This window comes from Rhyacophila brunnea, unplaced genomic scaffold (genome assembly GCF_057557595.1).
Source record: "Rhyacophila brunnea isolate RB1 unplaced genomic scaffold, BYU_Rbru_1.0 scaffold_5, whole genome shotgun sequence".
NCBI classification, from domain to species: domain Eukaryota; kingdom Metazoa; phylum Arthropoda; class Insecta; order Trichoptera; family Rhyacophilidae; genus Rhyacophila; species Rhyacophila brunnea.
The window spans coordinates 47,311,040-47,325,254 of record NW_028233170.1 but is presented as its reverse complement, the minus strand read 5'-3'; the positions used below and the strand labels follow the sequence as shown (position 1 = coordinate 47,325,254).

Here is a 14,215-nt window from a genome sequence, read left to right as displayed (position 1 = left end):
CTACATAGGTTTCCCCGCTTGGACTGTCTCACTAATTATTATGTAAAATTTGTCGATAACTTACTGTCAAAAAATCTAATCGTATGCGAGTAATTCTTCTAATTATGACAATTCCTGGCAAGTGGCACATGTCAAAATAAGTGCGATATAAAAAAATATTTTTAAAAATCAATCGCGTTATAACGAATTCGCACCCGACTGGGTCATGATGAACAAGGTTATTTGTGCATCGTATCGCACTGTGGAATGTCTGATTCAAATTTATTTATTTTTACATAGCGTGAACATTCACAACATGACATTTAAAAACAAAGAAACATTGTAAAGAAGAAATAAATATATGCAGTATCACAAAAAGAGTATTTTTAAAGGTACAAAAATTATAAAAAAAAAATTAAGTATAAAAAATATAAATTATAAAGCATGGAAGCACACCGAATGAGCTAAGTGGACCCTATTTTAAGAATTGTATAAAACAATGTCCACCTATAAATACTCATCCTTGCGTAGTTGGAATAATATATCAACATCCGAAGCGTTTGGTTAATGCCCTCCCAATTGGCGTCTTCAATGGCAGGTTAGTTCTGCTCCTCGGGAAAACAAACAACCGATGCTCCCGATTTCTAAGATAGTTATTAGGGATTCACAAGTCAATACCAAGAATGGTTCTCATTTACCTGTTTTACTTATGTTAGTGGAGCTTAATTAGTAAAGTGACTTTGCAGTCTTGCGTCATAATACTGAAGTCCTACTGGTTGAATGAAGATACAATAATTATGGAAGGTTATTCCCACATTGATTTTATTTAATGATAACATATTTCATTTCTATATATCACAGGTATTCGCGGAGCTCCAGGTGCTTCAGGTGTTGTTGGAGAGCAAGGTTTGTCTGGGCACAAAGGATGGAAAGGTCGACAGGGTACATCTATAATGGGTTCCACTGGACTAAAAGGAACTATTGGAATGATTGGCGACCAAGGAATGAGCGGAAAATCCGGATTACCAGGCAGACAGGGAGCGAGGGGTGAAGATGCCTTCCCTGCACAGAAGGGAGACCGAGGTAACCCCAGTGAGTCTGTAGTGTATGGACTTGACGGGCGAGCCGGAGCTAAAGGCATGGCTGGTGATTATGGAGATGAGGGTTACCCTGGAGCGGCGGGAAGGACAGGACTCTACGGGCAGAAAGGAAGGAAGGGAGAAATGGGAGCCGAAGGGTTTGAAGGACCCCATGGACAACAGGTAGATAGATATTTTAGATTCTAATAATTCCGGTCAATCTGAAATCAATGCTCTGATACATGATCACAATCATAGATTCGTATGCTTCGATGTGATAACAAAATTTCATACAGTATGTATCAGTGGCGAAGACTCCATACTAGGCGATTATTTAAAGCCTGCCTTCTTAAGAAAAATATTTTTTAATTTTATATTGACATATTAAATAATACAATCACATTATAATATATTCAATATGTCCAAGAACATCTATCGTATAATTGTCATAATAATTTTACGATCTTTTCCCCTATTTCAATAAGCACCATTTATTTATGGCATGTCTCAAAGTTTAAAAAAATAAGCAACGTCTTGTTTTGCTTTAAATATTGTGTGGATTAAGTTTTTTTTTATATGAAGTTGGTTTCTCATAATTTCAAGACGTCTGGGACTGCCCATACAAATCGCTAAGCTATTTAAGGAGCGCTTACATATTATATAAATGCACATTTAATCAAAATAATTAATAAGATAATTTAAAAAAACAATTTCTATGGGATTCAATCACATATAAATATTGATTGTTGTTAAAAATATAAAATAATTTATCTCGTGATTTTTATTTATCAGTTAGTTCATTTATAGACTAAGACAATTCATTCAGTCAGTTTTGTCAGTTGAATGTAGAAGTATTTTAAAATCTCTAGTTTTACAGGTTAAATTATAAATTGTTATAGAACAGATACACAACAACGGATTTTTTCAAAGATGACAATATATTTTGAGCGTATCTTGCGTTTATAAATGTTTAGGAAAATACATAATTCAAATTAATTACTTAATTTTATGCCATCAGCGAGCTTTTGAAATTTCATCGATTTTTGTGTACCTATTCATCAGTAGTAATGTCGGATTATCTTCTTATTTCCCGTAAATATATCTAACAAGTGTGCTTCTCCACAGCCTATCTCTTTCTAAAAGTCACCCTTCGCCACTGGTATGTATATAGTTCTTTCCTTATTGGAGACACGTTTTCAGCGGTAAATGTGCCTGGAATTTACATTTTCCTACTATTTTCAAGTGGTTTCTACAGTTCCCTTTTATTTTAGTACATTTTATTTCCCAGTTTAATATTCTTATTTACATGTGAAATATTGAAAATTCAACTAAAATTACGTATTAAAATTAAAAATCCAATTTCAGTATTTGAACATTATTCAAGTCAATGAATACATGACATTATTGAAATGAATTCTAGACGCTCATTTTATTTGTCATGAATGCAGTGTCCGAAACCAAGGTTACGTCATCCACAATATGATTATTAATTCAAATAAAACGTAATTTATAGTATAAATTCCACTTTTATTAAATATTAAACTGGACCAGTTTTGTCCGCCTCAGAGGAACATTTTCCAGTAGTGATTGACAATAATATTGTCATCATATTATTATGATTGTTTAATTTTGTTGTTTTATGTATATTTTTTACAACGATTTTCTTAGCACGTATTCTTATTTGTCCGGTAGTTCTTTGTCCAGTACAAATCTTGCAATCGATTTTTAACTATTTTCCCGACTAGGTAGACATTTGAAACTTTTAGAATATATCAGAACACAATGCCAATGCATTTTATTAATACTTTTAGCCATCTTTAAGTAGAATTGAATTAATTTTCAGTTAATTCTGTTTTGTATGAAAAGTTATTTCGACACCATTATTGGTTGCTAGGGGTCTGGGGTCCTAGCAACTAAATTATTAACATATACGTGCGTTACTATGGAAATCAATATGACATTTCAGTATTATTTCTATCAAGTAAAAATTTTTTTGATCATTTAAGCTACTCTCCAACAAGAAGATTTAGGCAAAAGCCGGACGGCGCTGTTGTCGACTAAATGGGAGGAGCTTATTAGTTTATAATGGAATTGCCGTTAAAAATGGGAGGAGCTTGTAGTTCACAGTTTTAACACGTAGCCAAGAAGATGTTGTTTGAGTATAGTCAAGTCAAGTTTATATGATTCAACAGAAAATTTAAAAACGTTGTATATAAAAAGTTCTTTTTATCTTGTAATCTATGTAAATTTATTTTTCCAAAAGAAAGAAACATTCTTAAAAAAGAGGTGAAAGAACACATTTATATAATAGTGCTCCAAACCAATTTGTGTGATTTAAAAAAAAAAAAAATTTGGGTTATATTTTGCAAACTTTTTTTTGTCAGTCCCTCCAAAAATGTAAAATCAAGGTTTCACTGTATCACTCAAAAATCAACATGGAACATGAAATCTTGCGCACCAAAGGCGTAAGGCAAGACTCTGTATTAGTGGATTTATGAATCATATAAGAGAAGAAATCAGATTTAATTTCGAACAGGGTATTTTTCATTCTTCGGCAATACTAATTCAGCTTTAGTATTACCTATGTTACGAGTAAACAGGTTGGCCACAAGAGATACTGCCGCACGTTTGTGAAAATTATACCTCCTTTAGTTAGAAACAGTCAACTAATAAATAGCAATCACAGCAAGCAAAACAAGACATGTGGGTTTAATGCCGGGTTTACACTCTCGGACATTTAACTCCAGCACGTCTTTGTAGATTGAGGTTATACTTGAGCCAATACAATAAGCAATTGTCATAAATTACCAATCATTAATGTCGTGTACTTCAATAATTCATAATATGTGCTTACATTTCACATTACAATTCATAGTACTTACCTGTCTCCCGTTGTCATTCTTCAACTTGAACAAACGCAGAATATTTGGCTGAGGACAGTGAAGCGTGATAAATTAAACAACACCATCACAAATCCCTATTCGTCGAGAAAATGATTTGTTTTGGTCTTCTTCTGTCGACTCAATACAGTCATTATCATATTATAATGCAAATTGTGTAAAGAGGCTACTGGGTAAAGGTAAAGGGAAACTACGCCTTAGTTTAAAACGCGGTGATTCACATCTTCTCTTACTTTCACTTTTGCGGTAGGCCGTGAGTTATGCGATACAATTCAAGTGATATGACAAGGTCACACCACATGGTTAATTTGGAAACAACTTTCACGTAAGCTGATTAAGAAAATAAAAATAGGAATGGTTAATGCTCAACGACTAATTTAGATAGATTTAGATTGTAGATACCCACTTATAAATAGGTATAAATCACAGAATTGTTAACAACAGGATGGGATTTTTCCTTATAGGGTCGCAAGGGTATTCGTGGAGACATATTCCCTGGTGCTCCTGGTGCCGCAGGATTAGCGGGACGACCTGGGGCCCGCGGAGCTTTTGGAGAGAGAGGTCTACCCGGGCCAGCTGGCGAAGACGGTAACACTGGAACACCAGGCCTCAAAGGTGAAATAGGACCACAAGGACCTCGTGGTATGGAAGGAAACCCGGGACCTTCCGGTTACATGGGTTACCACGGAATCAACGGTATCCCTGGAATCATCGGAGAGCAAGGTGACCGTGGAGATATGGGCGAATTCGGAGAAGAAGGAATGCCCGGTAATACGGGAAGACGTGGACCACCAGGATTCAAGGGATTGATCGGAGATGTTGGAGCTATGGGAGCTGTAGGATACGCTGGGCCTACAGGACTGAAGGGAATTCGCGGAGACACGGGATACGAAGGACTTGCAGGACAAAGAGGAGATTCGTCCTTTAGCGGGATGAAAGGAGATATGGGCGAAAGGGGTATAGATGGAGCCTTTGGTCTTGACGGTCTACCTGGATTGGTCGGTGAAGTAGGAGATGTTGGCGACAATGGATTAAGTATTGATGGATTAACAGGACAGAAAGGTATGATGGGAAACAATGGATTTGATGGTCGAGCGGGTCTAAAGGGTGAAAGAGGTGCCGTTGGTGCTTTGGGTTTCCCAGGTTTGCAAGGTTTCCGAGGTGATAATGGATCGCGTGGGGCTGCAGGAGCCGACGGACGTAATGGATATAATGGCTTGAAAGGGGAAAGAGGACCAATTGGACCCGCAGGTTTTGATGGTGAAAAAGGATCAGTAGGCATGGAAGGTGAACCAGGCTTAGAAGGAATGCCTGGAATGCCAGGTGACATCGGTTTACAAGGTAGCCCCGGCCGCCTAGGTAGACCAGGGTCTAAAGGTCAAAGAGGTCTACGCGGAATGAGCATAGGTGCTAGAGCCACCAAAGGAGACTTAGGAGAATCTGGTATGACAGGATTCCGTGGAATCACAGGTGAGCGAGGTGACGATGGTATTGAAGGCTATGTCGGAATGAAAGGTAAACGTGGTGACGCTGGCGAGATTGGATTGCAAGGAGAGATCGGTATTGTCGGGAAAATGGGAGCAACCGGTGAAATGGGTCCTCCGGGTCCTGAAGGATTATCTGGCATCAATGCGGAGTCAGGTGAAATGGGAAGACCAGGAGTCAACGGCATTCCTGGAAGACCTGGGGTTATGGGACAAAAGGGGGCGCCCGGTAGCTACGGATTGACAGGAGAACAAGGAACTAGAGGTCCTCCTGGTCTCTCTTTCACAGGAAGAAAGGGTGAAAAGGGTAACACCGGAAGACCAGGGCAGAGAGGAAAACCCGGAAAATACGGACTCCAAGGCTTCCATGGTGAAGTTGGCCTTCAAGGTTTCAAAGGTATGGAAGGAGATATGGGAATTGCAGCCGGAAGCCAAAAAGGAATGATGGGTGATGAAGGTTTCGCAGGCCTCGCAGGTGCAGATGGCAGGCAAGGTCTTATTGGTGCCACCGGCCGGCCAGGTAGACCAGGGCTCGTTGGCGTAATAGGAATGAAAGGCATGCGAGGCGACATCGGGTTTGACGGAAGAGAGGGAATGTTGGGACTTAAAGGTGAACGAGGTGATGCTGGTAGATCTATTCACCCGAATGATGTCCTTCCTGGCCCACGAGGAGATCCAGGTTATGCTGGAATTCCTGGATTTGAAGGCAAACCAGGACCTCCAGGACCCAAGGGACGAGTAGGAATTCATGGAATGAGAGGAATTGAAGGAATCCCTGGACTGAGAGGACTTCCAGGTATTGCAGGAAGAAGAGGTGAAATGGGTCTCCAAGGTGCTAGAGGCTTGACAGGTCGTGCTGGCAGACGAGGAGCTCCAGGTCCGCAAGGTTATCCAGCTCCAATTCCCGGAGCGCCTTCCAGCCGAGGATTCTTCTTTGCAAGACATTCTCAAACTGAGAGTATTCCCGATTGTCCAAGAGATACTATTAAGATGTGGGATGGATTTTCTCTACTTCACATCACCGGAAATACCAGATCTGCCGGACAAGACTTGGGTAAGAATTCATACAATTTACTTAAATACCTACATAAATCTTTCCTGTCATGAATCTCAGTTTTTTTCAATGACTAACTAGTCAATGCTAGCAAACAGACCCTGACCATTACGCAAATAATGCATCTCTTTGCAGATTGACCATTATCCAAGTGAAAGAAGAAACATGGTCTCAATTTAAATTCACGCACAATAAATTTTACTTGTTTCCATAATACTATTCTCTCAATCGATTAGGCTCTCCCGGCAGCTGTCTGAGAAAGTTTTCAACTATGCCCTTCCTCTTCTGCAACTTGAACAATGTGTGCGACTACTCGGACAGAAGCGACTACAGCTTCTGGCTCTCCACAATGGAGATCATGCCCATGGCCATGACACCCATTCAAGCCAGAGACGTTGGCAGATACATCTCAAGGTAATTATTTGTATATTCTGGATTTTCAGGATGCGTAGTGTATACTGTATAGTAGTGGTTTCCAAACTGTATGTTACTATATCTACTTTTTTAAAAAATCTAATCTTGGCGCCCCCCCCCCCCCTTTATTTCATTAAACAATACACACCTTTTTAAATAGTAAAAAATGTATCTACTAATACAAAAGCACCAGCCCACGGTGGCCGCGCGGCTTAAGCGTCGGACTATCACGCCGTGGGTCGCAGGTTCGAATCCTGGGTCTGGCAAATACACATATTGTTTTTCAATTTGTGTGTGAGTCAGGGTATGGACCTAATAGGTTGAGCAAGAGGCTGACATCCATTTCTCGTAAAAAAAACAAAATCTGTTAATACAAACCTCTACTCTGTGGAGGCCCATATGATCCTATTAGGATCGGACATGGTCGGAAAAAAATAATACAAAAAATGAAAAAAAACTTAAGTATAAAAATAATTGCAAGAAAAAAAGAACTTTTTATGTACAACATTTTTAAATTTTCTGTTGAATCATATAAACTTGACTTGACTAACTTAAACGATCAAAAAAAATTGTATTTGATAGAAATAATACTGAAATGTCAGTTTGACATTCATATTGATTTCCATAGTAGAGCACGTATATATTAATAATTTAGTTGTTAGTACCTAGCAACCAATAATAGTGGATTGGATTACGGAGTTCTTCCGAAATAACTTTTCATACAAAACAGAATTAACTGAAAATGAATTTATTTCTACTTAAAAATGGCTAGAAGTATTAAAAAAATACATTGGCATCGTGTTTTGCTATATTCTAAAAGTTTCAAATGTCTAGCTAGTCAGGAAGTTAGTTAAAAATCGATTGCAAGATTTGTACTGGACAAACAACCACCGGACAAATAAGAATACGATATAATAAAAACCTTGTAAAAACGTGAAATAAACAAGGTTTTACTATATTTTATTCCTTTTTAAACTAATTGGTTTTTCATGCGATGGATGTGCTAGATTATTAGCACAAAGTGCTCTTTTTCTGCTAAAGGGGCTCGATTTGGATTTCATTGGAGCGCTAATGCAGAAAATTCCGTTTCGTATAAATATGATATTACGAAAGGTAGCAGTACTTTACTTACAACTTGCATTGCTTTTCTTGACAAAGTATTATATTCTTCTTCACTTCGATTCAACCAAAATTTTATGATTTGACCTTTTTATATCATCTTTTCAGGAGATAGCCAGCATGCTTCGCAATAGTATAGAAGTGAAGTATAATGAAATTAGTCTCCATATCTTCGAACAGGTTTTATAGGATTTTATAAGAGTTTTAACCTTTTATAGGATTGTTTTTTTTATGTAGTTTATAACTAGTGGCCGTTTTATAAACTATGCACTTGCAAATTGCAAACCCTGGACACATTTGTGTTAAACTTTTCGCGCCTCCCTTTGCAACACTCCGCGCCCCCCAGTTTGGATATCGGTGATGTATACCATCACTTTACTCCCAAACTTGCCACAAATCTTCAGCTCCTGAATCATTTATGAATAAATTGATTGAATTAAAATTATATTTTATTACTTGAGTTGATACTGTTATAATTATTTTAACGTTAATATTATTTCAGATGCTCCGTTTGCGAGGCTCCAACCAGAGTGATGGCCGTCCATAGTCAGTCCATGTCGATACCTGATTGTCCTGGAGGATGGGACATGATGTGGGCAGGATACAGCTTTGTCATGGTAACAATTTTGCTAAGATTCTAATAAGATATCATTTTGTCATCATTTTAAAAATTCACCCACCAAAGATAAATAAATAGTAGCACACATAGAAATTATTAGGTCGTTTTTTGCGACCCGGGTTTTGCCTTCGGCATCACTAAAGAGGTGTAAATTGTCAATTCTAAGAAAAATAATTAATCGAGTTAACTAATGAGATTTAGTCTTTAATAATACTATTACATGGTACCTAACTTTTTATAACATTATTTAAAAAAAAAAACATATAAACACACCTAATATACACCTATACATACCTAAATCCTCATCCATCCATCCATCAATAACATTGACCATAATATAGTCTCATATGTGAAACATCATAATATAGGATATAACAAAGGGCTACTAGGAAAGTTAAGTTGATCATTCAAGATAGGTAAGCTCTGTAATATTTGTATTGTTTATAAATAATAATGATCTATTATTAGGTTTTGACGAGTTAATATGCTATCGAGTGTATCGTGTTATTAATAAGATAGGGTTTTTACTAATTAGGCTTTTTACTGACACTTCAACTATTCATAATTTGTTTATTGTATTTTTGTGACCTTTGACTTGATGGGTAGGTAATGGAGTTCTTACCTACTTTATTGTATTGATTTATTATATAAGCTAGAGTAAAGAGTGTTCGTTGTCAGTGTGTGTTTACCTTTGGTGAGTGTACACGGTGCCTGAAAATGCCGAAAGGCGAAACCCGGGTCGCAAATAATGACTTAAATGGAATAGTACAAAGCTTGAATCCATTAGAATTTAAATTCAAATTCCATCAAGTACCTTCAGTCGATAGTATTAATATTATAAGTAGCATTGTCTCATATTTATTATATCCTAATAGCACTCAGCCGCAGGAGGAGGAGCTGCAGGTCAGTCGCTGGTATCGCCAGGATCGTGTCTTGAGGAGTTCAGATCGAGACCATACATAGAATGCAACGGCATGGGAAGGTGTAACTATTTCGTTAACACCCTGTCCTACTGGATGGCTACGATCGAGGATCAAAACATGTTCAGAAAACCAGTTCAGCAGACTCTTAAGGCCGATCTCACATCTAGAGTCAGCAGGTAACTTTTATATTTTATTTATTGCAACAAAACTAGAGAATATGGGATAAAGATGATGTCAAATCTTCAACTCAATTCTACAACTAAAATTCATTTTTGGAATGTCAAAAACAAAGTTGTTAAATGAAGAAACGAAAGCTGGCTAATACAAGTCGAGTGTAACCAAACATGTTGAAAAGAAACCTTGGAGCCTAAATTAATGTATGAAGCAAAAAAGGACCTCTGGTCTACTGATTAAGTTAGTTTCAAGTGACTTAGCATTGCAAGTTCATTTGAAGAGAACTTCACACTTCTACTATGATATTCCACTATAGATTCAGATTCACTCAATTTGTTAAGTAATTACATACCTACGTGATTTTATATATAAATATTGCCAAAACAAGCCTTGAATACTTAGATTCATAAGATAGTGTATAATGAAATTCGACATTAATTTGACATTTCACATTACAGTAAGTCCTCGACTTACGTGATTAATTCATTCCGAAGATTTTCATGTAGGTCGAAAAATCGCATAAGTCGAATAAAACTTCAAATCATGCAATTTTTGTGAAAAATATATTGTGTTAGTTTTAAAGGATAAGTAAAAACAAAATAGACCTACATACATACATTTAAGAAAACATTATTGATTGATGGATGAAGTGGTTTGATTTTGCAATCCCCAGCAGCATTTCCACCAAGTAAAAGGGTTAGCCTATCTTCAGACACCTTAATACCTGGGATAAATTTTTCTAGTTGGGATATATAATATGACTGATCTGGGATTTTTTTCCAATAAGCCCAGATTTGTCCACATTAAAGATTTGTTGTGGCAGGTAATCCTCATTTTTATGATTTCTACTAGACTTTCTGTGTATCTGCATAACTCAGCAGCCTCGCCTGTTATTTTGATGTTGTGTAGTTTATTACGGCTTTTAAATTTTTGAAACCGTCCGTGGCTTGCAGTGAATGAATTAGTATCAACACTATCATCATTTTTACACTCTATGTCTTCAAAACTACTCAAGGCATTATCCTGTATGAGTATAAGGCTTATTGGAATTTGTTGTTGCTGCATATCTTCCATCCATATTACCAATATTTCCATTAATTCTTCTATTAACATTCCTCTTTTCTTGATAATTATCGTAGATTGCATTACTACAAATTGTTTTACATGATCCATAATAAGATAATATTATTATATTATGTAGACGCAGGCGCAGAGAAATAAACTGCAGCAAAAAAGCATATTTTAAAAAATCAGTTAAGTACGAATTCACGTAAGTCTAGGACTGTATTGCCATATCAGAGCAGACATTTAAAAATAAAATTTAGTTCCTGTGGAAAGATACTCCCTTATCAATTTTATGTAAGCAGCCAAAAGCAATACATTGCCATTATTTATAATACGAATTATCATGTAAAACACTGAGAAATGCGTATGTATGTTATGTAAACAAAGCAACAGACTTCAAGCCATAACGCAAGCCGCCATTTAGTTTTCCACTACCAATAAAAAAAGAAAAATAATGAATTTACTACCAATACAAACAAGCACCCCTACAATCATTCGCTTTGAAAATCGAACTGCTGATTCCAAAATTGTTAATGATGAATAGAAATTAATGCAGACTAGCAAATTTAGTGATCTGGACTACACGACAGCGGTATAATCATAACTTCAGCATTAAATTTACTGACATCATCTTCTTCTAACGCGGTATATTCAGAAAGGGTATTGGCATCGTTTACAAGTATTTATCCATTTGATAACACTAATGACGTTTAGTATGAAACTTGTAAATAATTATAAGTAATTTTCAATTTGCAGGTGTTCGGTTTGCATTCGTAGCAGGCCTGCCATCGCAGTGGCGTCCATCCCGCCGCGAGGAGTTCTGACTCTGCCGGAAGCCGGTGAAATCAGAAGACCGGCGCGACCGCCCGTACGACAGGCCAGACCACGCCAGTACGGCGGAAGACGAGTCAGGCCATCGCCCCGACCCGTCGCCCCTTCATCACCAACACGAAGATACCGCAACTAGACAGACTTTCCACCATTCAATCAAATGATACACTCAATACTCAGAACTTCGATTTTGTAGGGGATCTTATTGAAATATCGCAAAATATGGATGAGACTTTATTTATAGCATGATGACAAATTGCAATTTTAATTAACAGATGTTTTAATGACAATACTCTTTAAGAGTTTACACTTTTATAATGTTAGCGTACACATTATTAAGATCGAGTCAACTTATTTACAAAAAATCTTGTCTCTCTTAACTGTAAATCAATATTAAATTTGTCATTAATAAAAATAATATTACGATTTTAAGGTCATATTGTTTTACATGCTTCTTTTACAATTGAGTCGCTTAATCGTCAAACCCGCCTGTATTAAAATTAGTTTTGAATGTACTTATGTGCTATATCGATATGTCTACCAGCCTATCGAGGTGAGAGTTTTAAATTCCGCTGTTTCGTCAAAAAATTAAAATGAATATTGACTTGAGCCGCCAAATCCATTCTAGGATAAATAACAGATTACTAAAACCGCTCTACATAGCCGACCAATCAGACGTCGCGATTCAAGCCATGTTTTTTAGCATACAAACATTACCACTACCTACAAGCATCAACATCATCGTAAATGCACAGTTTTTCGTGATTTACTTAAAACTCAAAAAAACTTCCACAGTGGGTTTAGCGACTAAGCGACTCAATTATTATTCCATGGTCGTCCCCTTTAAAGTCACAAAAATTTCCGTATTAAATTAATTTGCCTTTATTTTACGGTTCCATCTGTCTGCAACCATCGTCGTATAAAAAATAATTTTAGAATTACTTTTAATTATAATTTAAATATATGTTATTGTTAGCAATCTGAACATTAAAGTTTAATAAGAAAATTTAACACTCGTTGCAATCATTGATTCATAAATGATATCCATTACTTATAAAAGAAAAATTTGTGATAAATCAAAACAAAAAAATTAATCACTGCATCCTTGATACAAAATAAAAAAAAAACAATTTTCTGCTAAACTATGCGTAAGTCATTAGGTAATTTTAATAGTTCTCCCACAGATGGGATTAATATATTTTCTAATTTGTACATAATAGTACTTATATTATTAGTTACCCTACAGTTTACGAAACCATAGTCACTTACATTTTATATTTTTATAATAATTGCATGTCTCTGCGGCATTTTACTTTGAAAAAATATAATTATTATTTAGCCTTCACATCGGTGCTTGTTGCCTTCTTTTAGATTAGCGTAACTTAGAAATCTCAGCTATTTTATGAAATTACTCATGACTAATAATTCATACCAGTAAAATACCGTTTTTAACAATTTTCCCGTTTCTAAGGTGTGTATATACCCTTCATTTAAATATTATTATGATCATCTTTAGAATAATAAAATTCTACACTGCCATATTAGAAAATATAATCTTATATTTTTATTGAAAGAACCATATTTATGTACAAAGTATGTGCGTATTGTTGATAAAATAAATAATGTTTGATACCAGTATGTATTTATGGATAAATAAAGTTTTTAAAACATACAAAATGTCTTTATAATAATAAAATTGCAAAGCTTATGTGTGTTCAGTCTACAAAAACAAATGTCTCAATATTAAAATATAAATCATATTAAGCCATGGTTGGCAAACCTTTTTACGTACGCGTGACAAAATTTACCAAAATTTATTTTTCAACTGTCTGACGTGCCGAACAATTTTTTATAGAAAAAAAATGAAAAGTAGTTTTTAAGAATTCTATAAAAAAAAGTTTAAAAATTGCAATTGAGTACTTGAGATTCTATCACTCAACGTGTTTCTAACCGAAGACATATCCTTTATTCTTTGAATAGTTTTTTCTTGTTTTAAAATAGATCGTGGGAGCATTTTAACCATGCTTCTTTGATATATTCCCCATAACTGAACGGTTATCCATTTTCACTGTCTGCCAGAATTACTACTAGTTAGCTCCACCAAGTTTTTATTTCTTATTTGGTACAGCCATTTTTGTGGGTCGCAAAGAAATTGTTTGTTACTGTATTACTTAGCTTGGCTTTTTACGCACAGATTGATACCAGAATTGCTCCGATCAAATGAGGTATTCTTTTGCTACAGTGGTCTCAAGCATTGTAAATCAACCAAAATGAGAGGTTCGCGCACGCGGCTTCCTCTGCCTCCTGGTGAGGTCAGTGCGATAATATTATGTTTGATGCATAAAGCCTAAGGACCGACCTATGCAATTATATAATTACATTATATTATAGTATTTGCTGCTATTTTTCATACAATGCAGTCTATCATTTATGCATGAGTTTCGTCGTTTCTATTTGCGCATCGATTGGTAAATATTACTGGTTCTCTTTTTCATACTGATGTGCAAATGGTGTCTCGTTATCTGTTTATGGTGTATTGGTCATGATAAAGAAAAAAACACAGCACATCTGTTT

At 35.9% G+C, this 14,215-nt stretch overlaps 1 protein-coding gene across 1 annotated transcript in view; it reads left to right on the top strand.

Annotated features, from left to right (window-relative positions):
* Window positions 1–13,318, top strand: part of LOC147066500 (uncharacterized) — a 110,627-nt gene extending 97,309 nt beyond the window's left edge. Inside the window, exons 10-15 of the mRNA XM_085956194.1 lie at window positions 841–1,241; window positions 4,423–6,496; window positions 6,733–6,910; window positions 8,532–8,646; window positions 9,524–9,747; window positions 11,567–13,318. Coding sequence (XP_085812320.1) covers window positions 841–1,241; window positions 4,423–6,496; window positions 6,733–6,910; window positions 8,532–8,646; window positions 9,524–9,747; window positions 11,567–11,777 — 3,203 coding nt within the window. The 3' untranslated portion in view covers window positions 11,778–13,318. The remainder of the gene's footprint in view (window positions 1–840; window positions 1,242–4,422; window positions 6,497–6,732; window positions 6,911–8,531; window positions 8,647–9,523; window positions 9,748–11,566) is intronic.
* Window positions 13,319–14,215: the final 897 nt, after the last annotated feature.